General features: G+C 37.2%; 1 protein-coding gene across 3 annotated transcripts in view; it reads right to left on the bottom strand.

Annotated features, from left to right (window-relative positions):
* Window positions 1-24,165, bottom strand: part of phkb (phosphorylase kinase, beta) — a 69,906-nt gene that overhangs the window by 2,290 nt on the left and 43,451 nt on the right. For 2 of the 3 annotated variants that reach the window (XM_059513821.1, XM_059513840.1), the window contains 16 exons: window positions 22,016-22,071; window positions 21,266-21,359; window positions 16,772-16,855; window positions 15,074-15,178; window positions 14,765-14,847; window positions 14,597-14,687; window positions 7,137-7,195; window positions 6,804-6,966; window positions 6,642-6,723; window positions 6,158-6,215; window positions 4,429-4,519; window positions 2,676-2,878; window positions 2,377-2,511; window positions 1,094-1,223; window positions 843-950; window positions 593-733 (listed from right to left, as the gene is read on the bottom strand). In XM_059513821.1, coding sequence (XP_059369804.1) covers window positions 593-733; window positions 843-950; window positions 1,094-1,223; window positions 2,377-2,511; window positions 2,676-2,878; window positions 4,429-4,519; window positions 6,158-6,215; window positions 6,642-6,723; window positions 6,804-6,966; window positions 7,137-7,195; window positions 14,597-14,687; window positions 14,765-14,847; window positions 15,074-15,178; window positions 16,772-16,855; window positions 21,266-21,359; window positions 22,016-22,071 — 1,683 coding nt within the window. Of the gene's footprint in view, window positions 1-592; window positions 734-842; window positions 951-1,093; window positions 1,224-2,376; window positions 2,512-2,675; window positions 2,879-4,428; window positions 4,520-5,862; window positions 5,954-6,157; window positions 6,216-6,641; window positions 6,724-6,803; window positions 6,967-7,136; window positions 7,196-14,596; window positions 14,688-14,764; window positions 14,848-15,073; window positions 15,179-16,771; window positions 16,856-21,265; window positions 21,360-22,015; window positions 22,072-24,165 lie in introns of all 3 variants that reach the window. The other variant, XM_059513831.1, reaches the window with a different exon arrangement.

The raw sequence follows: 24,165 nt of genomic DNA, 5'->3' as shown, positions 1-24,165 counted from the left end.
CGCTAACGTTATAGTTTGACCTCCTATTAACGTTCGCGCTCTTCCACTGATAAACATGGTATTAGCTTTGTGGCTAATCTAATATAGCAATGCATTAGCGGCTGTAAGTGATGTTACAGAATATTTAGAAGTAATAATGATAGGACCGTTAGCTAGAACTACCACACAGTTTTTATATACAGGGTATGAACTAAATCTACAATCATTTCACATGACGAACGACAGACTCACCGTCAAAACAGTTGATCGCTTTCTTCTGTAGTGGACTTCTGGCGCTGTTGTTAACTCTGGAGCTGCAGAGCTCCCTCTGGTGGGCACACTATGCAACACTCATAACATGAGTGAAGCATGAGACTCTGTTTCTCATGTTTCATCGGCCGTTATAAATGCCGATGCCGATTTATATGCAATTAGCTTATATCGGCCGATAATATCGGCCGGCCGATATATCGGTCGGGCTCTAGTTTTCAAAAACATTTTTGAAGAGGAAATTTTGTTTACCCCAAACTTTTGAATAGTAGTATATACTGATTCAAACATTTGATACCATTAACTCTACTAAAACACTTGCACATATTAAAACTGCCCTCACCTGTTTCTCAGATCCATCCAGTCTGCTGCGGTCTTTCTGAAAGTCTGCAAAAGCATCCTTAACCAACCAGTCCAAATCCACAGCCTCCTGAAACTCCAACTCTGGGTTTCTTTCCAGCACAACTGACACCACCATCAACAGCTGCATTCAGGTCAAAGAAACAAAGACACAGGGTCAGACAGCAGGTGAATGATATGTCAGAGTACAAATTCAAGCGTTGCAAAATAGGCAGGACCAAATAGTGCCTAACCTCCACAATGATCTGCCTGTATTCGGGCAAAACAATGTTCTTCAATGTGTCTTCCACCAACAAGGAAAAATTCATTTCATACATGGTCATATCTGACAGAGTAGGTTGCTGCAAAAGAGTGAAAGATTGAGGTGTCATTTCAAACGGAAGATATTCTGAACACATTTAAGATGATCCATTAATGATGCAATTATTTCAACAATACCATGCTTAATATAAAAAAAAAAAGTTTAACGATTTAGATGAGCTACCTGAGGAAGATGTTTTCGTCCAACCGTGATGCCATTCCGTGTTCTCTCCAGGATTTGCCAAACACGGTCATAGAAGCCGAGAGGGGTACGGTTGAGCGAGCCATCGATCTGACGTCTATTGAGCCACGATCTATGGAAGTATGGAGGATTAAAATTAATCCTCAAAACTGTTGCAGTGGAGAAATCATTGAATGCTAACTCTGAAGCAGAATTCTTTTGGGAAAAAAGTTATTTTCCTTTTTCAAAATTTGGTGTCAGTAGAATTCCAAATGCTTTTCGAAAGAAGTCTTTTACGCTGAACAAGATTGCATTTATTTGATCAAAAATACAGTAATATTGTGAACTATTATTGCAAATTAAAATAAAATGTTAAATATAATAATTTTAAAATATAATTTATTCCTGTATATATATATATATATATATATATATATATATATATATATATATATATATATATATATATATATATATATATACACAGTACAGACCAAAAGTTTGGACACACCTTCTCATTCAAAGAGTTTTCTTTATTTTCATGACTATGAAAATTGTAGAGTCACACTGAAGTCATCAAGGGCTATTTGACTAAGAAGGAGAGTGATGGGGTGCTGCGCCAGATGACCTGGCCTCCACAGTCACCGGACCTGAACCCAATCGAGATGGTTTAGGGGTAAGCTGGACCGCAGACAGAAGGCAAAAGGGCCAACAAGTGCTAAGCATCTCTCTGGGAACTCCTTCAAGACTGTTGGAAGACCATTTCAGGTGACTACCTCTTGAAGCTCATCAAGAGAATGCCAAGAGTGTGCAAAGCAGTAATCAAAGCAAAAGGTGGCTACTTTGAAAAACCTAGAATATGACATTTTCAGTTGTTTCACACTTTTTTGTTATGTATTTAAATCCACATGTGTTAATTCATAGTTTTGATGCCTTCAGTGTGAATCTACAATTTTCATAGTCATGAAAATAAAGAAAACTCTTTGAATGAGAAGGTGTGTCCAAACTTTTGTTCTGTACTGTGTATATATATAATTATTTTCTTTAAAGTCTTACTGAGCCCAATTTATTTCAACTGTAGCCTGATATTGTGAAACATTAAACTAATAAACCATTACAACTCCATTATCAGAAGACCATATTCTCTTACTTGATAATTAACCTCTTATTAAGATTAATTAAATGATGATAAACTGTATACTGCTGTTGTGTTTGGACACAGGAGATAATTGAGTCTTGGCAGGTACAGTATCTAGAGTAACACACAGATGGTGGGCCTCCTGCACCTGCCAGTCTGCTGAGGCTGGAGGACATCCAGCAGGAGCTGTTTGACATCACTCGGGGACATCTGGTAGATGTCTTGAGGTGGCATGTCCCCAGCACGAATCTTCAACTCATGCTTCATGGCTTGAACAATCCATCTGATTGAAAAATAAGCACGACAAATAAAGACCGCTTAAGGTAACCTATGTTAATTATTGATAGAGAAGATGTGCAGAACCTATTTCCATTGATTTGATTCTTAATGACGTGAGCATGTTTTATTATTTAGGCTTATGCTGTGAAACTCTCGGTGATGGCGTACCCCACACGGATCTTCAGCATGCCACTGAACAGCTCTGGGTTGTTGGAGATGATCCAGCCAATGTGGATGACGAGCTCCTGCTGCAGCACGGCCTCTCGCTCACCATGGGGGCTGCACTTGCTGTATATGATGTCTTTAATGACCCCGGGAGACAGGGGGTTAGAGATCACGATCTCTTCATGCCCAAACAGGCCGAGAGTCACCTGGTAACACATAACTGCAGTCAGTCTGTATCATGATGGATGATTTCTCAGGTGATGCATTTTTGCTTGTTTCTTTTCCTCTGAATGGGTTTTAATGTACTGCACTAACTCAAACCAGGATCATTCATTTTAAAATGTATAAATCCAACCAGATCTCATGGCAAAAAGTAACCGTTTTAAGAGGGGGTGATTTTGTATGAATTTGTACAAAGCGATTTGGGAAACGTGCTATTTTTAGAGAGAACATAGCATGACGGTCCATAGCTAAATCAAAGCATCAGAGGGGTGAAGGCACGTCATATGAAAGCACAAATAAAATAGCCACCAATTGACAAAAACATAAACCAGTTAGGAATTGCCATGAGAGTGTGTTGTATAAATCACAAAACCACAACACTCCAATACAAATACTGTTTTCAAGAAAAACTCCAATAAAATGAATGAAACTGGTAGTAAGTGTATGCGAGATGTCCTTTTAAACACTGAAATTACAATATTATTACAGTGGCCATTAGCCAAAAGTAAATGTTAATTAATACCATTTTGTTTTATTGTATTGATTTTGTTGTTATTGTTGTTTTTAATCAAATTTGCGTATATTGTCTACATTTCAATGCAAAAATAAAGAAATAATTTAATAAATAAATAAGAAAGGCATGCTTTATCCCTCTCTTATGGTATGGTGGGCCAAAGGTCATCAGGGGCCAGCTTTGTCCCATCCAACATCTAGTATGATATGTATCTTGGTCTTTGGTTATATTTTATCTATGTAATGAAATGCATATATTTTTAAGTGTGGTTTAAGTACGTGGTAGTTTGCTTTGCATGATCTGCTGTTCTCCTTACAGTTCCCAGCAGACATCAATATTGCTCTACTATGGCAATTTATCCAAATACACATTAAGTTGGGAGAACACAGAAAAGGGCTCAGCTTCTTTAGATTAAATAGGGCTAGGACTATAATTCTACATGCAGGTCAGCTCAGACTGCTCTTGTATGCAAAGAATGACCCATTTTCAAACGAAACCATACCCATTTATCACAACACAACATTACGCCCCTCGGATGGCATTTATATGCAGATTCACTGCTAGTGCGCTACTCTGATGAATCATTTCACAACCACCAGAGGCTAAACAGGCCTATGTTGGGAAACTATGACAGTTCATTAAACGTACACTCCACACCACACGTAATGTTTCTCTCAACACAAAGCAAATAAAAGGTAAATGTACAATGACGTTAAATGTAATGCACAAACAATGGGATGGTTACAGGAGTTCTGGGTAAAAGCGATTTTGCTGTAGAAGCATCAAATGAAAGGGCAGCAGGTTAGCTTCGGCAGTGATAACTGATGCAATTAGATACTATCATGTTGAATAATAGGAAGAGGAGTCCATCATGACTTCGATATACATTTGATGTGAATTTTTTCAGTGAACAGTAAAACTTTTGTGGGAAATCCCGGATTGAAATTCATATTTTTGACTTTGACAGGGAGTTTTTATTCATACCAATTATTTAGGCCCCTGCTCCTGTTTTCCACTTACCTGCTTGCCATGCACTAAAACGCTAGTAATGCTCGGTGCAAGGCTGTCCACTAGCTTAGTTAAGAGACTGGCAGCAAGGCGCACAACGGACCTGGTGAATACAACACAGTACAACAGAGATATTCTCACTCATTCAATGGATCCAAACATTAATGGGACTGGACTATAGCCTATTACAAAATATAGGTTATTCCTAAAATATACATACTACTGTTCAAAAGTTTAGGGTCAGTAAGATTGCTTTTTTTAAATAAATGGACACTTCTATTTAGCAAGGATACATTCAATTGATCAAATGGAAAATTCGACTTTGCCATGATTTGAATAAATTAAATTTTGAAATATATTAAAAATATTGTAACAATATTACTGTTGTTACTGCATTTTTTGATCAAATAAATGCAGACTTGGTGAGCATAAAAGTCTACTTTCAAGAACATTAAAACATCTTACCAACCATAAAGTAATGAACACCACTCAATAAGACTTGCTGTCTCATAAACAATGACAAATTATTTAGCTGGAGGTCAGAAGTAATTCATTTCAATACATACACTGTATCAGCAAAAACAACTTTGCGAACCCCGTCACACTTCTTTGAACTTTAGATTAAAAAAAATAATAATCTAATTGTAATGTAGCATAATGCGCACTTGAATAAATGAGACAATGTTATATATTTCAAGATTTTGACCCCCTGTAGCATTTAAATCCTCACTATTATTTCAAGCTAGGCCCTGTGGGAAGAAAACGATCAGGAGAGCTCAAAGTGAGAAAGTAGCACTGGGCATTCAGACCCTGCTGCTGTTGCTCCTGGAATACACTTTATAATACAAAGTTAGATTTGCTACACTTTTGTAATTTACATGTCCTTTAATTTATTCATTTATTTGGCAAGCGCTTTTATCCAAAGTCATCATCTCACGATGTATTCAGATTATTCGTTTTATAAGTAGGTGCATTCCCTGGAAATTGAATCCATGACTTCAGCGTAATTTGGGCTACAAGAACCTATTTTAATGTTCACCAATTTCATTTTTAGCTGATGGATTCCTTTGAGGAATTAATATCAATAGGTGTTATGGACAGGTTGTACTTTCACAGACATAATGGGGTTTAGCTCAAAAACAAACTGCAAATGAGACAGTAAGAGTGGCAACCCCAGCTATGAGATTTGTGTTATGAAGGATATAAAATAGCTCAACTCCCCAAAAAAATTACCTTATACACAAAATAACAATTATAAAATTAAAAAAAAAATGTATGAGCTACATGGCTTCTCTGTGCATGGTTATAACAGCTTGAGTGAGCGGATGTAATGAAAGACCACAACAAAGGATGAGTGCTGCGTGCTCATGAGTTAACACATCCGTCGGCACAGACTCAACAGTTACACCACACATGCAGAGGTTGTGTGCCCCACTGGCCAATTACCTGCTTGCCATGGACCAACATAGTGGTAATATGGGGAGCTATAGAACCGGCAAACTTCTGGATAACGGCCGCAGTACTACGCACCGCCAGCCTACATGAGGTTTGCGAATTTAAGAATGTATAGATATGCGCATAGTGTGTTTAGTTGTATATAACATTATACATATACAAAGATGAGATATAAACAAAATAGCCATAAATATATCAAGAGTTCCTTATTTTTATCCCACCAGCGAGAAAATAATGCAACTCTAAATTACTTCTGGAGAATATGGTGTTGAGAGGAAACTCTTACCAAAGCTTCCTGCTGCCTGCTCTTCTGTAGATTCTCTCCAAGTCATCTTTAAGATTCTCTGAACATAAAGGAGGGTTAAAAATGACATGTTATCCATAAAAACACATTTTCAGACAAAATCCCTGGAACATTTTTTTGCCAAAAGACATGTGGAAGCTCCAGATTGCAACATAAAATCACATACAATCATATATTTAATCGTTCCATGCTTGTTCAATAGGTCCGTTTAAGAGTGTGAAGCGTCCTGAGCTATGAGATAAATTGTAACTATGGGAATTAAGACCGTGACAAGGGTGTGAGCTAGCATTGCCAACCCACTTACTTAGCCATGAAGGCACTAAATGGATTACAATTGTGGACATTTCATTCCGATGCCTTATAAAAGCAGCCATGCATTAAGAAGTGTCCTGTGGCTCTTTAAAAGGCTCGCCATTTTAATATTGCTGAAATACTTCAGCCACAGAAATCAAGAGAAACCACATACCATTTCTACTGAAGAATTCAGGACCTTCTTTTCTGAGGAGAATACTTGCCAGCTGGGCCTGACTGGCCAGACAGTCACAGTCCTGATAACAGAATATGAGTTATATAAGAGCACCTATAGTAAACTCATAATAACAGCTCTGGGCAGGAAAGTTAGGCTCACATTGAATTTCTGTAGAATCTCAAATGTGGATTTATGGAGCCATTCCTCAACGTTGATCTCGGGCTGCTGCTCCAGGTCCGAGGCATTCGGGGTGCTGGTTTGACGCTTCACTTTCGAGTGCTTGGGCAATTCCAGCTCCTCAAAGCTCTTAAATTCTGGGATCCTAAAGAAGAACATAAAGGAAGGTATTGTGTCAATAGGAAATGGAAGATGAATCTGAGGCATGCATTAGAAACCGTGAGGGTAATTTGCTTCTATTGCCTCAATAAGTAAACCATATTGAACATAAAGGTGGAGAGAAAGGCAAATGTGTAAATGGAGGTTAATTCTTACTCAGCCTCATTGACACGAAGGAAATCCAATTGTTCCACCACAGCGCCTGAAATCAGGGTCTACAGAGTTTCCACAAAGAATGTTACATTAGACCGAAGGGAACACACAGGCGTTTAGACAAGACATGCAATAATGCATGTAATATGTCCTAAATGACTGTTACTCAACAAGCTAAGCAATAAAGTACCGTAAAAGAGTATTTGCCCCTGTTGTGATATTCTTTATAATGCTCTCTATCGCTATAATACTCTCTACCTAGTATAGAGTATTATAATCATTTATACTACGGGGCCGTTGAATGCTTGAATCTGATTGGCTGACAAACGTTCATAAGTGTACAATTATTTTCAGGGACACACACAGCGAATATAGCTCCAGGCAGCTCTGGACTAGTGTTGCCAAGTAGAATTGGGCTACTTTAACACTGTTGCCGTGGGTTGTTTTTCATGTCCGCAGGTTGAAGCGACCCTAGTCTCAGCCTCAGACGTCACGTCCACGGACCATTGGCTAAACATCTGATGCATTTGGGACACAAAAGTGGAAACACTTCGAGAAGGGTCTGGCTGCAGACACAATGCACTCTCAGCCGTGCATGCGAATTTGGATACATGCACTCTCAGACTCACACATGCTCAATTGGACACATGCACTCCCAGACACACGTATGCGCACTGTTTTAAATGCACGCACACAGGCCAATCAACTTGATACACAGGATTTAACGGTCACACGCACAGATAGGCTATTATTGTAAGTATATTTATTTAATTTGTTCAATATTAAGTTTAAGTAAAAGTGTTTTATAAGATAAATGTTTTTTGAAAACTATAAAAAAAATTATCTGATGTATCCTCCACGCAGAGGACTTTCGACGTTATGCATGTGTTTTAAAATGGAGTATCGTAACGTTAGAGGATTTAACGACCGCTTAGATCGTTACATCGGAGTTAAATTAATCATCTTCATTTATTAATGTCTACAGAGTTTAATATGGTGGTTTTCCAAACAGCTTAACAAAATTTGTCATGGTCTCCTTCAAACTGACATTAACAACTGTATTAAAACTATTTATGAATGCCTTTCAGAATCAGTGCATTTCATATATTCCAGTTTCAGTTAAATTTCTTTTAGTTTTATTTTATTTTATTCAAAATACACCATGATCTACTTTAAACTGACATAAAGAACTGTTTAAACCAATGTCACTTAATGTTTCATTAATTTGAGTTCCTTTCATAATTATGCCTTCTGAATGAAGAAGGAATGTCTCATCTTTCTATATAGCTGAAAGGGACTGTAAGTAGGAATTACTCCCATCTAGTGGTGAAATTGTATTTTGCATTCAAACTAATTTTGCTCTCCAGCGCCTCGCTTTTTCAAATGCGCGTTGCATCTACGGTAGGCGATATGTACCAAAAAGCTTTGACAGGATGTCTTCTAATAGCACTTCGTTTTGGCGACGATGTTTTCTTCTCCTGTGGCGCGGCATATGTATGGTCCATAATAAGAATGCAATCCAGACTTTTAAACTTGCCGGTGCAGTTTCAAGCACCTCTCACTGCTCTGCACCTGCGTTTCTGGCTCTGACCGAAAAACGCGTTGTGGAAACGCGTTGGCTTAGTACTTTTTGTCCCTCTCTGCTATTATAGTTTTGCAAGATGGCGGAACTACATGGAAGCCTCCGTCGACCTACCCGTCCCATGTATATAAAGATAATAAATTCTTCATTTACGAGGATTAGTTTAAACATTGGCATAGGTAGTTGTACACCATTGAGGGCATATTTATGAATAAAAATATTGATTTTAGATAATAAAATACCTAAAAAGTTACTTATTGTCCCTTTAATAACTTTTTTCTAATGTTTAATCAAAAAATCTGATCATAAATTAGCCTTCCCATTAGGAGATGATAGTTGACTCATTAAAGTGAATACAAGGGAATTTTTTTAACCTTTTGTAATGGCTTTTTTTGTTTACTAGATTAAAATTGTCATCTTTTATGTTAAATTTAAAAATATATATATACAGTCGTGGCCAAAAGTTTTGAGAATTACATAAATATTGGAAATTGAAAAAAGTTGCTGCTTAAGTTTTTATAATAGCAATTTGCATATACTCCAGAATGTTATGAAGAGTGATCAGATGAATTGCATAGTCCTTCTTTGCCATGAAAATTAACTTAATCCCAAAAAAACCTTTCCACTGCATTTCATTGCTGTCATTAAAGGACCTGCTGAGATCATTTCAGTAATCGTCTTGTTAACTCAGGTGAGAATGTTGACGAGCACAAGGCTGGAAATCATTATGTCAGGCTGATTGGGTTAGAATGGCAGACTTGACATGTTAAAAGGAGGGTGATGCTTGAAATCATTGTTCTTCCATTTTTAACCATGGTGACCTGCAAAGAAACGCGTGCAGCCATCATTGCGTTGCATAAAAATGGCTTCACAGGCAAGGATATTGTGGCTACTAAGATTGCACCTAAATAAACAATTTATAGGATCATCAAGAACTTCAAGGAAAGAGGTTAAATTCTTGTAAAGAAGGCTTCAGGGCGTCCAAGAAAAAGTCCAGCAAGCGCCAGGATCGTCTCCTAAAGAGGATTCAGCTGCGGGATCGGAGTGCCACCAGTGCAGAGCTTGCTCAGGAATGGCAGCAGGCAGGTGTGAGCGCATCTGCACGTACAGTGAGGCCAAGACTTCTGGAAGATGGCCTGGTGTCAAGAAGGGCAGCAAAGAAGCCACTTCTCTCCAAAAAAACATCAGGGACAGATTGATCTTCTGCAGAAAGTATAGTGACTGCTGAGGACTGTGGCAAAGTCATATTCTCTGATGAAGCCCCTTTCCGATTGTTTGGGGCATCTGGAAAAAGGCATGTCCGGAGAAGAAAAGGTGAGCGCTACCATCAGTCCTGTGTCATGCCAACAGTAAAGCATCCTGACACCATTCATCTGTGGGGTTGCTTCTCATCCAAGGGAGTGGGCTCGCTCACAATTTTGCCCAAAAACACAGCCATGAATAAAGAATGGTACCAAAACACCCTCCAACAGCAACTTCTTCCAACAATCCAACAACAGTTTGGTGAAGAACAATGCATTTTCCAGCACGATGGAGCACCGTGCCATAAGGCAAAAGTGAGAACTAAGTGGCTCGGGGACCAGAATGTTGAAATTTTGGGTCCATGGCCTGGAAACTCCCCAGATCTTAATCCCATTGAGAACTTGTGGTCAATCCTCAAGAGGTGGGTGGACAAACAAAAACCCACTAATTCTGACAAACTCCAAGAAGTGATTATGAAAGAATGGGTTGCTATCAGTCAGGATTTGGCCCAGAAGTTGATTGAGAGCATGCCCAGTCGAATTGCAGAGGTCCTGAAAAAGAAGAGCCAACACTGCAAATACTGACTCTTTGCATAAATGTCATGTAATTGTCGATAAAAGCCTTTGAAACGTATGAAGTGCTTGTAATTATATTTCAGTACATCACAGAAACAACTGAAACAAAGATCTAAAAGCAGTTTAGCAGCAAACTTTTTGAAAACTAATATTTATGTAATTCTCAAAACTTTTGGCCACGACTGTATATTTATAAGCTTTTGAAAATGTCTAATTAAAACAATAGAATAAGAACAAACTAAGAAGAATAAGTTATCAATCAAATGAAAACAGTATCAACAAAATTAATTTGTACAGAGGTGGAACAGAAGAACACAAAAGTGGCATCTAGGTTTATTTCCATACATTTAATGAGCAATTACACTTATAAATTCATGTTGAAATATTTTTTTTGAATATACAGTGATACATGGAATACAAATGAACAAAATGGAAAATATATTGTAAATGTAATATAAATTAATATAATATGTATGCTACTTTGTAGCAGCTCCTCAGGAAAAGTGCCCAGCTTAAAGGTAATTAAAGGGAACGGCTTAAATTCAGAATTTATATATATATATTTTTTTTAGGTAGATGAAACCAATCTTTCCACCCTTGAGTTTACACCGAAGAAACAGGTGGTTCAGTCTCCATGAAAAGTAGGTATTGTTAGAGGGGTTACCGCCATTAATGTTCAACATATTTTTATTTATCCTCTTTTTCATTGTCGTTTCTTAGGTGCATGTCATGACGGATCTTAAGACTGCCAGTCAGTGGTGCATTGAGAACTCTGGGGCTCTTCTTGGATCAGTTCAGCTTCCTCTTATACTGTGCATGGAGGATGAAGAAGCTGCTGAGGCCTTGGAATGGTTTTTCTGTGCAGAATTCATGAAGGACGATCTTTTAGAGCCACTGATAATTTGTTTTTAAATTTATGTAGGACATGCATACATTTTTAGAGAATGTGGTGGACAACATTAAAAAATTTTGTCCAACACAAAATTAAAAAACAGTGGTTTATTTATTTATTTTTTATGTAATGATTTTAGATTTAAATAGTATAGTCAGTATTTAATTTATTGTAGTTATGTATTAAAATAATTCAACAACAGCATCTGTGAAAAACTCACACACAATGCACATGTTTTTATGTTTTATTATTTACCAAAGTCAGTAATCACCAACTGCTGTGTGTTGAGTTATTTTATTGTGTCAGTTTTGGAAAGCATATTAACACTGAATGTGACTATCACACATTAACTTGTAAATTGATGATTTAATAATTAATTATAAAATGGTTTATACATAAATTTTTAATTGTGCAAAGAAGGGATATAAACAGGTGCTTGCTAATCAGTAGTTTAATAATTGATTATACAATTTACACACACACGCACACACACACACACACACACACACACATACATATATATATATAAAATGTGTCATTCTTACAATGAAGAAATATATATATATTTCTAAGAATGTGTACAAAGAAAAAAAAACTATACATTTTTACTATAAATTAATAACATATTTTGCCAATATACGGACCATCTACATTGGTACATATGCAAAGTAATTGAACAATATAAGTGTTGATGTTCAACAATGTCTTTGAGTTATAATTTTATATAAATCCGAGTCGTGACCTAAACCACCAGTCTTTATGGTACTCCTAAAAAGCAATAATCTCTACCCTTTGAAAATAGGATTTCACCTAGTGAAATACTTTTTCATTTTCATATATGTTTTCAGGCGGAGTTAACAATTTCTTTTATCTCGTGCTTTTAGTTTGCATTTGATGTATTTCCGCGTTCGACCCACTACAAAGTGCGCATGCGCGGCTGAGAGTGCATCGTGTCTGCAGCCAGACTCTATTGAACACTTCAGGAATGTCGAAGTCGTTATCGGATTGGTTGAGTTCTTCAGGATTTCCATGAGACATGTGTGTTGCGTTCTTTAACAATCCGCCTGGAAACAAGGATATCGTGGCGCCAAACCCCTCACGAAAGAAGAAAGCCGTCTTGTTTACAACTGTGATGATGAACACTTATCAGGATCAGGTAAACGCTGGATTTTCAAAAGTATGTGAAATATTTAAAGTTAGTGGCATAGAATCTTAATACGTCCGAGAGTTGTACTGGTCTGTTATCGTGGTCGGTCAAACGGCCTCATGGTTGGGCCTCGGCCAATGAAAGCTGCCATGAATTTCAGACCTTCAGCTTGAAGGTCTGGCTACATGAGACTAAAGCGACCCAAATAACAAGATATTTATTATGGGTGTTAGAAAATAGCAATACATTTGAGTATCGCGATATTTTGTTTGGTGATACTGTATAGATTCTCAAAAAATTGATTATCAATATTTAAAAATAAATAAATAAATGAATAAAAGATTAATTCAAGATTTACTTGTTAGATGTATTTTTTTTAACTGAATTAAATTAAACTAAATTAAACTTTAATTGAAACTGAGCCTTTAAAGCAGGGTCTAAAAATATATATGGTCTTTTTTATAAAATACATTTTAATAAGACTCAACAAGCACTTGAATTTTTCCCCCTTTACTCATACTGCACAAAAAGTGTTTCAATAATGTTGAATATTACAGGGACTGATTATCGTAAATGCAGCTCCCAGTGTGTTCTGTTTTTTTTTTTTTTAATTATGTATTTTTGCTAAGGTTTACATATGGGGATGTCTTCTTAATGACAGCTTTCCTAAAAAATATACTATTCCTAAAATAAGAAATATTCCAATATATCGACTTGCATACAGTATCGCAATGTATCGTTATATAATGTATCGTATCATCAGATTCTTGCCGATACACAGCTGTAATATTTAGCTGAAAATGTGTATTTTACCCCCGGAATGAGATTTCTACCGGGGAACCTCCATCGAAATGGGTTAGTTTTGATTAGCAATTGGGCGGGTTTTGTTGCGAAAACCTGACGACCATGCTCTGGACCGCATAACATGTCCATATCTCTTCGCCAAATGATTTCTGTTATTTCAAAGGTCTTACAACAGCCCAATAACCAAAACCCACAACAACACTGGCCAGACAAATTCATATAGTAAGCAATATGATAAAAATGACATTTCCATGTTTTGCAACATAATTATGCTCTTTTTATGTAGGTAAACCACATATTCTATCTCTCCTGCTCTCTCTCCCTCACAGATGCACATACTGTACATAACTTACAGTGCAGAAACATACACTTATGTTGTTATCACTACTCTGGCGATTTTATTTTAAAGTCTACTTGATATCTCTCACAAGCAAGGTAACAACGGCGCTGTTCGTGTAGAAAATGAACTTAAAGTTTCACTGTTAGTCGACACTACTGCCGAACAATTTTGAGAGACCAGCAGACTCAGAGAGGTAATATACAGTACATGCTCTCGCTCGCTCACTCTCCCGCTTTCTTTCTCTCTCTCTGCTTGTCTAATAGCTTCAATAATATATGCATTAGTCGGCTATTAATGGCTCAACTCTCTGTTACTAGGTCTAAAATGACTTTTTTTAGTTACTTCACTATAATTGAACGGTTCAATATATCGTACTTTACCATTAGAAGATTTGGACTCATTTTTCAAAATAAATTATTTTTTTTTTTCAGCAAGGATTAATTAAATTGATCAAAAGTGACAGTAAAGATATTTATATTGTCTTCTTTCAAATAAATGCTTTTGAACTTTCCACTGATCCAAAAATCCAGATTGTTTTAAATCATGATTTCCACAACAGCACAACTGTATAATAAAAATATATGTTTCTTGAGCACCAAAACATCATATTAGAATGATTTCTGAAGGATCATGTGACACTGAAGAATGGAGTTATAGCTGCTGATGAGCTTTGCCATCACAGGAACAAATTACATTTTAAAATGTATCATAAGAGATTTCTTTCAAAAACATTTTTAAAAATCTTACTAACCCCAAACCTTTGAATGGTAGTGTATAAGCCAACTCAACAGGAATACCTTTAGTGAAGCCTGCAGTCGTGTGTTCAGTCATCTGAACTTAACTGTCAACAAATATTTTACTGACATGAAAGAGCAGCACACCTGAAGTCTGTCCACGTGAACTTTGACTCCTCCAATGTTTCCCTTCTTAAAAGATGCCAGCATGTCCAGTATCGGGTTGAAACGGCTTCCCCTAGCAAAGAAAGAGACTCATTTCTGTACCTCTCACAAACAAAACCAGGATCTGGCTCTGAGGGGAGAGACTCTTACTTAATGTTGTCCTCTCTGATAAGCACAAGAAAGAGAGGCCGGCCTGGCATCTTCCAGTACTGCTTAATAAACTGCAAAGCATTCTACAAAACACATGCAAACATAAACGCATTAATACAGTGCAGACAGCAGGAGAAACACTCTGTAACCCTGAGGGCTGAAACTGATGATTTATGGGGAATGTTTCTCTCCATTGCCCTAAATTTGATTCTTCTTTATATAGAATGACAGACAAAGTATGGGACATAAAGTGAGCCCTCTTCTTACATTGTTTGAGGAACCAGTGAGGTGTGGTATCACCAAACTCACCTTAATATCATCTATCAAAAGCATGACATCCTGGGACAAGTAGAAGTCGCTAAGATCGAAGACAATTGGATAGCAGACCACAGTCTTTCCAAGGATTCGATAAATCTAATGGGGAGAGAAATGACCCATGTGTTACATGCAACTTTACCTCAGACAGCATATGAAAAACACCATCCATTCTGCACAGACAGACATATGAACATCCCTTTAACTCTCTCTGTATTTCTGTGAGAAGCTGCATACTACCCACTACTGTCTTACTAAACGTAATCGATTCTCCAACAAATACAGAGGATCATTTCTCTGGAGTTCCTACTTTTATCTTCTCCAAAGGTCATCATGTTTAAAAACAAAGTAGGCCGCGAGGCTCAGCAGAATTTGGAACAGAACAAAAGACTTATAATCAATCATCTATAATCCATACAGACCCAACTCTTCTGCCGTAAGTCTGAAGGTCTGGCTACACAAGGCTATATGACAAGTGACCATAGTGGTGAAGCTCCAAAAAAAGACACTAACATAAAAAAAGAAAAGACCCATAAAAGTACTTCATGGATGCTATTTTCCAAGTCTTCAAAAGCCATTTTATGGATTTGTGGAAAAACAATTAGCAAGATGTAAACACAAGAACTGCTTCAACTAAATAATTTGTGAACAAATCGGTCAGATACATGAAAAAATCATTCCGTTTGAAAAGTAAAACATATTGGCCAGTTCACTGAAAAGAACAGTTAACTGGAAGAAGATTAGTCAATACCTTAAATTTCAATAACTTAAATTTCAATGGGCCCTATTTTAACGATCTAAATGCAAAGTGTAAAGCGCACGGCGCAGGTGTACTCAGGGTGTGTCCAAATCCACTTTTGCTATTTTAACGACAGAAAAACGGTTGGCGCCTGGGCGAATGGTCTAAACGGGTTGTCCCTATTCTCTTAATGAGTGTTTTTAGGCCGTAACGTGCAATAAACCAATCAGAGTCTCATCTTCCGTTCCCTTTAAGAGCCAGTTGTGCTCGTGCCATGACGGATTTGCTATTTACACGGCAGAATTTGGCAAGTGCAAAGACAGAACGCGTCTCAGAGATGAAACGGAACTGTTCTTGTGCGAGCAAATAGATAGCCTAATTCTGATACATGTGATGACTATCCATTATGACATGTAGGCATAGATTTATTTATTTATTTAGCCTACAAAAAAAATCTTATGCATTGCAATCCTTAATTTTTTTATTTTTGGCATGTTTGTGTGCTGCTGTGCGTCCCTGTGTTTAATAAGCAGCCTGTACGCTCTTTAAATAACAAAGAAAAAACACTGCGCCAGACTTTAGACCAGGTTTGAGTTGGTCTATTTTCAGCTCATTAAAATAGCCATGCGCCAGCAATGCACCTGAATACACCTCTTTTTTAGACCAGCACGCCCATGGGCGCAAAAATAAGTGCAAATGCATTTGCTAAATAAACGACGTGGCGCTTGACGGGAAAATGCGAACAGCGCCGGACTGAAACTAGCAAACACACTTGCACTGCGACTTGCGTCGCATTGCGCCAGGTTTTCTTATAGGGCCCAGTGTGTTTCTCACACACAGCCAATGCATGGCTTACAATATAGTGCACATAAATATTGCACACAATTACATTTTTTCTTGGAGCTGGAATAATATTTATTATCATAGTTTCAACCACAAAGAACACTGTTTACCTTGCAAGTGCCAATGCAGCCAACAGGTCTTTCCGGTCTCCCACTCAATCCGAGCTTCTTATTGATGGCAAGGAAGCGGTAAGCCTGGAAAGATCAAATCAGACCCATTAACAACTAGAATGCCAGTCCATTATGTGTGTAAAGGGATTGTACAAGGCATTATAGCACAGGAGCCATGTGTAACCATTAATACCATGTATGTTTTGTTCAGTAGTTGATTCTAAAAGGCTGATTATTTCATGAGAGGGTATGTGTAGGCTTTTGCATGACTGGTTTAAACAGATTAAAGACTCCAAGGTTTTGTTGAGTGGTGTGCTTTTTAAAGCAATGGCAATGTTGAGTGAGATATCACCAGATAAAACCGTATCGCATGGGGATCACCTGTTACTTTGATTATTAATATCCCCTCATTCCTGGCACAAGAATCAGCATAAGCCAGACAAGCTAGTTAACATTACAGTTTTAAGATGGTCCAAATGCCACTGTAATATTTTTCACAAGGTCTTAGTGCCATTAATTAAGACAAAGAAATCTGAGCATTTAAGCCATTATTTGAACATAACATTTTCACAACACCTCCTCCAAACCTCAAGGATGCTGCTCTCTTTCTAAGCATCACTAACAATTAATTTATCATTTAGATGATACTTTCATCTATCATAACTTACAGTACACTTATTAGAGTCTCTGGTTCATTGGATCAACTTGGTGTTAAGTGTCTTACTCAAGGGTAGTTCATGGTTACTTACCCATGGTAAGTAAGATAGGTTTCAATCTAAGATTCTACAGATTCTAAAATCACAACCCTTTGCTGTGTAAAACTGTAGGAATAACCAGATTCATTAACTTTGCTTAGCAAAAGCTCACAGTTAGTTAGATTCTTACTTACCCCGAGTCTAATAAGACTGGTCCTATTTTGTATATAATTTTTAAAAGTGTTTTGTGTGTGTGTGTTTTACTGTATCGATCCATGCAAAAACACTAACATTCAAAGCTTTCAGGTAAGATTTTTTTTTATGTTTTTGAAATAAGTTTCTTACGCTCATACAGTTTAACCATAATATTGTAAAGTATTATTACAATTTAAAATAACAGTTTTCTGTTTGAATATATTTTCAAATGTAATGTTTCCTATGATGGCAAACCTGAATTTTTAGCAGCCATTAATATTCAGTGTCACATTATCCTTCAGAAATGCTTCTAATATGCTGATTTGGTGCTCAATAATCATTTCTGACTTTAGTTTAAAATGTGTAGATTGTGCTGCTTTATGAGGTACGAAAAGTGTGATTTTTTCAGGATTCTGTGATTCTTTAAAACCATTTGAAGAACAAAATTTATTTGAAAGAAATGTTTTATATTATAAATGTCTTTATTGTCATCTTTGATCAATTTAATGTGTCCTTGTTTAATAAAAGTATCAATTTCTGTCAAACATACAAACAAATAAATAAATGTAAGAAAAATAATAATAATACTATCCCCCTTTTGAACTGTATTGTAATCGGTCCACGTTGAGAAATTTGGACTCACTATTAGACTGATTTTTCCTCTCACAGTACCAGTGTGTAAAATTTGGATTTGGCTCACTCAACAGCCACAAAAAAATTTAACCCCTTCTCAAGCAACCCCCCCCCCCCCCCCCAATTTTGGCAGAGCTGCAGTCTCTAAACCACAAGACAGGAACTTGTAAACAAATACACTACCAGGTAAACACTGGAAAAGCAGAAATTTGCATGATTTATTCATGCCATAGTGCATGATGGGAACAGTAGTCTTGCCTCCCTGCCACCCTATTTCACCACCATCCACCCACTTTGAGATTTATAGCCTCTTCACTGTTCAGGTTCACCCTTCAATCTAAATCTTTAGGATTTTTCTGCCATTTAATTGTCATCCAAGTGGGAAAAAAACACCTTGCTTTGTGATGCTTGCCTCAGTAATAATACTCCAGCGCAGAGAGGACAAAGACACAGTGTACTGGCATCTTTACGACATTAGATGGAGCTCTATTTCTCTCTGACCTTCTCAGAATAACACTCCTGTACAAAAGTGTACTGCATACTGCATACTGACAAACAGAAAAAAAATATCACAACAAGCTGAATAAACCCCTGCTGTGAAGAACCCAGCTCATATCCAACTGACACAGGAAAAGAGCTGCTAATTTAGACACAATCCAGTTGTCAAATTTTTCAAGACAGCTTTATGCTACAGAACTCTTTTTCTCTCGGTGCGGATCTCTGTACCTTGGAAAATTTGTGTGGAGAATAGCAATGAGGAGAAGACACAACTGAATCGGGAGTGCCCTTCTCTCTAATCAGGAGCTCAACATGCTTGACACGAAACCTGCAAATGTCACACATGTTAAGCCTGAAGAACATCAAGAGGGGCAGTGAAGCCAATGTGCTACAATAGCCAATGCAAAGGATTCTACAATAAAGACGTTCACGCTATTATCGCTTTCAGCAGCCTTGATGCTTGGATTAGACACAGCATGTCAACCTCTGAACTGCTCTCTTATCTGCGCTTATATTTTACATGATTATTCAAGAATATAAGGTTCTTGGATTTGATAGAGCTGTACATTAGGGATGCACAAAGGATCAAGTTTACAGCTGAATTACATACATAAGTAATCATGAAAAGTGTTGAAGGCATTTAATTTAGCTCTATAACCACTGTGTAAACATTTTCTAAAGCATTTACAGCGATTGAGCATTGTAACCAGTCACAGAGTTAAAATTTGTATATAGTTCATATAGTACAGTATAGAACATTAAAATATAGTTCATCTGAAAGGATGAGCAAGCTAGTGTGAGCAGTCTGATCCATGAATGCATTTTCAATCTTTTTGTTGTGGCACGGGATAATGAGTGCTGAAGAAACATCATCTGACACAAGCTTGTGCAGAACCAAAGCGAAAGACATCGACAGTAATTTGGAAAGATTTTCGATTTGTATGTTGCACTGCTCACCATGCAGACTGAGTAACAGCCAACACAGATCGGAAGAGATTTAGAGAGTGTAAAAGACAGTGTAGACAGCTTCAAAGATTATATTGGGAGTGTTGCCCAGAGTCCGAAACTCTTCGTGGCCTGCACAGTAAAAAGATAACTACAGCAGTGTTCCAGTATTTCTGTGTATAATTCATTTAGAATTTGGACATGTTTTGTTTTGTGTCATACTGATCAGATGCCCAATGTGAAGTTGAACATGGACTCTTGCTTGAATTGATAGAATGGTTTAGTATAATAATCAAATTACACTACCGTGTAAAAATTTTGGGGATCAGTAAAAAAAAAATTCTTAAAAAAACAAACAAATAAAAAAAAACTTTTATTCAGCAAAGACACTTCAAATTGATCATAAGTGATAGTAAATATAACGGTTATATTTCAAATCTATTTTTAAACTTTCTATTCATCAATCATGGTTTCCACAAAAATATTAAGCAGCACAAAGAATAATACAAATGATAAATGTTATTTGAGCACCAAATCAGCCTATTAGAATGATTTCTGAAGGATCATGTGACACAGAAGACTGGAGGAATGGCTGCTGACTTTGAAGTGGTAGTGTAAACCAATACAAATTAATCATTTAATCAATAATCAATCATTTTATCAAATAATTTCATAATAAAATGATCAGCAACTGACCTAGCGCTATTCTTCCTTTATAAAAGAACCATTCAAATGTGTATCATTAGTCAAATGTGATATTTCCCATAAAAGGTGACAGCAATGAAGGTGCTGCAGCTGATGTAAAGTAGGGAACCCTATCTAGAGAGCACCAGCTGTCTCTGATCGGTCAGCCACAGAGTAAACATCCTTACAGAGGCATACTCAGCAAATCATCATTCTCTCTAATGGATACTGTAGCGCACATACACAAAACTGACAGCAGAAAAACATAGTCAAGAGAAGCAGATACTGCTGGGCTTCTAATTTCAAACAGCTTTTACACCAAACTGCAGTAAATTGCACGTTCCAATGACAAAACCTTACCGCCCACTCACACACCCACAGATAGAAGAACAAACATGTAAACACTATCACACACATTGCTCTGTGCTCTCCTGATTACAGACAGAATAGGCAGGAATAACATTTAGCAAAAGATTTGAGACCCCTAAAAATATTCAAAAAATCTGATTTATGATAAGTTTAGACCAGGTTGGTCAATAAATGATTACTACATTCTATTAATATATTGTCATATTTAATTAATATTTTGCAAGTATTTCCACAAAGGACATTTATATATTGGAGAAAACATTAAAGTCTATTTTCAGAGTCAAACTAAGTGCCCTCGTGAGGTTCAATCCGTGGTGTAAATCTTTAAGAGCATGCAAAAATAACTCACTGACTGACATGACTGATGTGCCAGTCAATCCAAACTGACTAACAGTCTAATGGAGCGACGGTCACTGATATTGATCAGTGTGGAAGATTTGTTTGTTGGCCAGTATGATTGATTGAACAGTGATACCTTCACCAGCTCTTTCTGGGGCCAGATCTGAATGGGCTCCACTTGCTGTGGGGTCTGTGTCTGGATGCCATAGGTGTTGAGGAAGACCTGCAATCTGAAAAACACAAGCAAGACAGAAACTATTAAACATTAAAACTAATTATATTAAAGGTGCTGTGTGTAATTTCTGCACCATTAGTGGTATCAAAAAGGAATTGCAAAAATAATGACAAACTTCTAGAAGCCAACATTATTCTTTTTCTGGCTTGTTATCTTGAGATCACAATTCTTATTCTTCCATGTGTTTTGGAAACAATCAATCTATTGTAATTCCATTTGGTGCAATTGTTGTGCTACATTCTATCCCTTGTTACTAAATGTCGGTTCAAAAACAATCCACATTATAGCGATTTAGTTGTAGAAAAAAAATATTTCTTATTAAATGTACTATATTGCTTTTGATTGGACGAACTTGTTGATTTAAAATGAATGTACTGATGGTTGAGTTAGACAAGTAATCCTGATTAAGGTTTGCAAGGTGAATAAGGGGAGAGGTGGGTTAAGTGCTGGGGTGAACAATGTTAAATGAACTGCAGAGCAGGTCTGGCTGGGACCAGCTGGTCACACGACCTCTTTCACCTCCCCATTTCACCAGAACAGCTTTAAATGAGAGTGCTGATAGATGAAGGCTACAGAATTGCCCAATAATTAGTGTGCATGCATCAATTAGACCACAGGACAAAGAGAGAGAGACATGAGAAATGTACTTACCTTTGACTTTCTGCAATCAGGGCCACATGAATGACCACATCGTTGTCAATGGGACCCTGCAGGAAACAAGCAGAGAAGACATATTGGAAAACTTTGGGTCTCATAGGAGAGGTCTCAAAGGCAAGGGCACAGAGTGTAAAATCCATCACCTGTGTGCTCAGGAATGAGTGACTTAACTAAAAATGAAGAAAAGAGAGAGGGATCTTAAAAGTGAAAGAAAAGTCAAAGCAGCTAGAGTAAAAACAAGCTTCATTGAGAGGGAGAGAAAGAGAGACTGCAGCCAAAGTTGAGGGAGATGATGGTGGATCAGATACCTGATTCTTTATGCTAGCTCATTACAGTTGTTTGGGCTGGATGGTGTAGTAATTTTGCTGAGATAATGAGCTGCTGATTGCTGAATTTTTAGGTTGGTTCATATCAATCAGTAACTAAAGCCCTCTGCCTTCACACAGAGGAAACCCAGCCTTCATTTAATCCTTCCACTGCCACAACTCCAAAACAGCGTAAGAGCATCTTAGCAGCTAATTTGTCTTCCTTTCTCAAGATCACAACTTTGGGCTTCTCCAAGGTTTGCCAGACACTTCTCTTGCAAAAATCTATAGCACACATACAATATCCTTTCATACCTTCTGCTACAACTCTAATATTAACTGTAATATTAACCAGCTAATGTGTAAATAACACACCTTCAAATGCACTAGGATGCATCAAACATCGAGATAGACAGATCTATTTGTCCAAATGGAAGAAGGTATTATATTTGTGATGCAGGCTGTTTGTCTTGACTGTTGTTGTTTGCTTCCCCTGAAATGGGAGAGATAAGTGCTCGGTGAACAGGGCAAATCACAGCTTTGGGTTAAATGACATATTGGCACAGCCATTTTGTGGAGGCAGTGCAGTGAGTCATCACTAGGGTCTATACATGCTAATTCTGCCCTGTGTGAGGGAGGAGGATGCTATTTTGTTCAGGTGGATGGGAGCAGGTTTAAGCTACTAAAGGCTGAAATAAACTACAGGAGTGAAAGTTGAAAATTTCAACATGTTTTAAAACACTATAGGCATCATCAACTAGGAGATTCTGAAAATGGTTACAGAGAAAAACTGGGCATCAAACACACTACTGAGGATCACATGATACCAGACGGTCAATTTGTTAGAATGCAGCAAACTCACAAAGAAACGTGCCTTGTTGCTAGGAGACTCATGACAGATGAAAACATTATGTGTTCTAAAATTGGCTCAAAATATCAAACATGTTTGAAACCCTCCGACTGGATGGAATCATAGTCTGAGGCTTAAAATAAAAGACATTACATCAGATTTTTTTTTTTTTTTTAAATCAAACTAAAAAATACCAAATCAAAAACTTACAATGGAAGTGTAATGAGCAAATACGGTACATTTGTCAATTATACATACAGAACTGTTAAAAATAAGTGCCGGCATACCTCATTAAACTGGAATAGAAGTTAGCATTTTTCTTCATCTCAACTTTGACTTGAACATCTTTTCTCACAGCAGTGTAGTGGCTTTGTAGTGATGTTATAAAGAGATGGAAGTTTTATTGGAAGTGCTATGACTGATGGCAGACGGTGGTGTACAAAAGCCTGCAAATGCTTCTAGTGGAACTGCTTCCTGTGCTCTGTAGACTCCTGCAGTCTCTCTCTCCTCACTGAACCAGCAGACAATACACTATGAGCATGCAGCTCAATAGGACTGACAGTGATAAAAAATGTTCTTTATTAATGTATCCGTTACCAATCAGTCAAATTATCTCCATTTATAATGTGGCTCCAAGATCCCCACTGTGAGTCAAACAGTCAATATTTATCTCTAAATGACAAATCAGTCAATAATAAATTGAAGACCAAAATAACTGTTTCAAAAAAATAACAAATGCTCTTGTGGCTTTTAGCATAATCATGCTGTATCTGCATAGAAGCACAAATAAGTCTTCAAAACAGCAAACATCTGAGACTTGTACCATGGATGATGGTAGCAGATATTATTACCATGGTACGCTGATAAATAACACATCTATTACTGTTTACTGCTATTCAACTTCAAATAATATTATGGCATTATGGTACAGACCTTAGTCAGGGTGGCACCATATTTCATTTTTGAGATGAATGAAAATGAGGCTGTGA

This window comes from Carassius carassius, chromosome 2, assembly GCF_963082965.1.
Source record: "Carassius carassius chromosome 2, fCarCar2.1, whole genome shotgun sequence".
NCBI classification, from domain to species: domain Eukaryota; kingdom Metazoa; phylum Chordata; class Actinopteri; order Cypriniformes; family Cyprinidae; genus Carassius; species Carassius carassius.
This window is presented reverse-complemented; position numbering and strand designations above follow the sequence as displayed.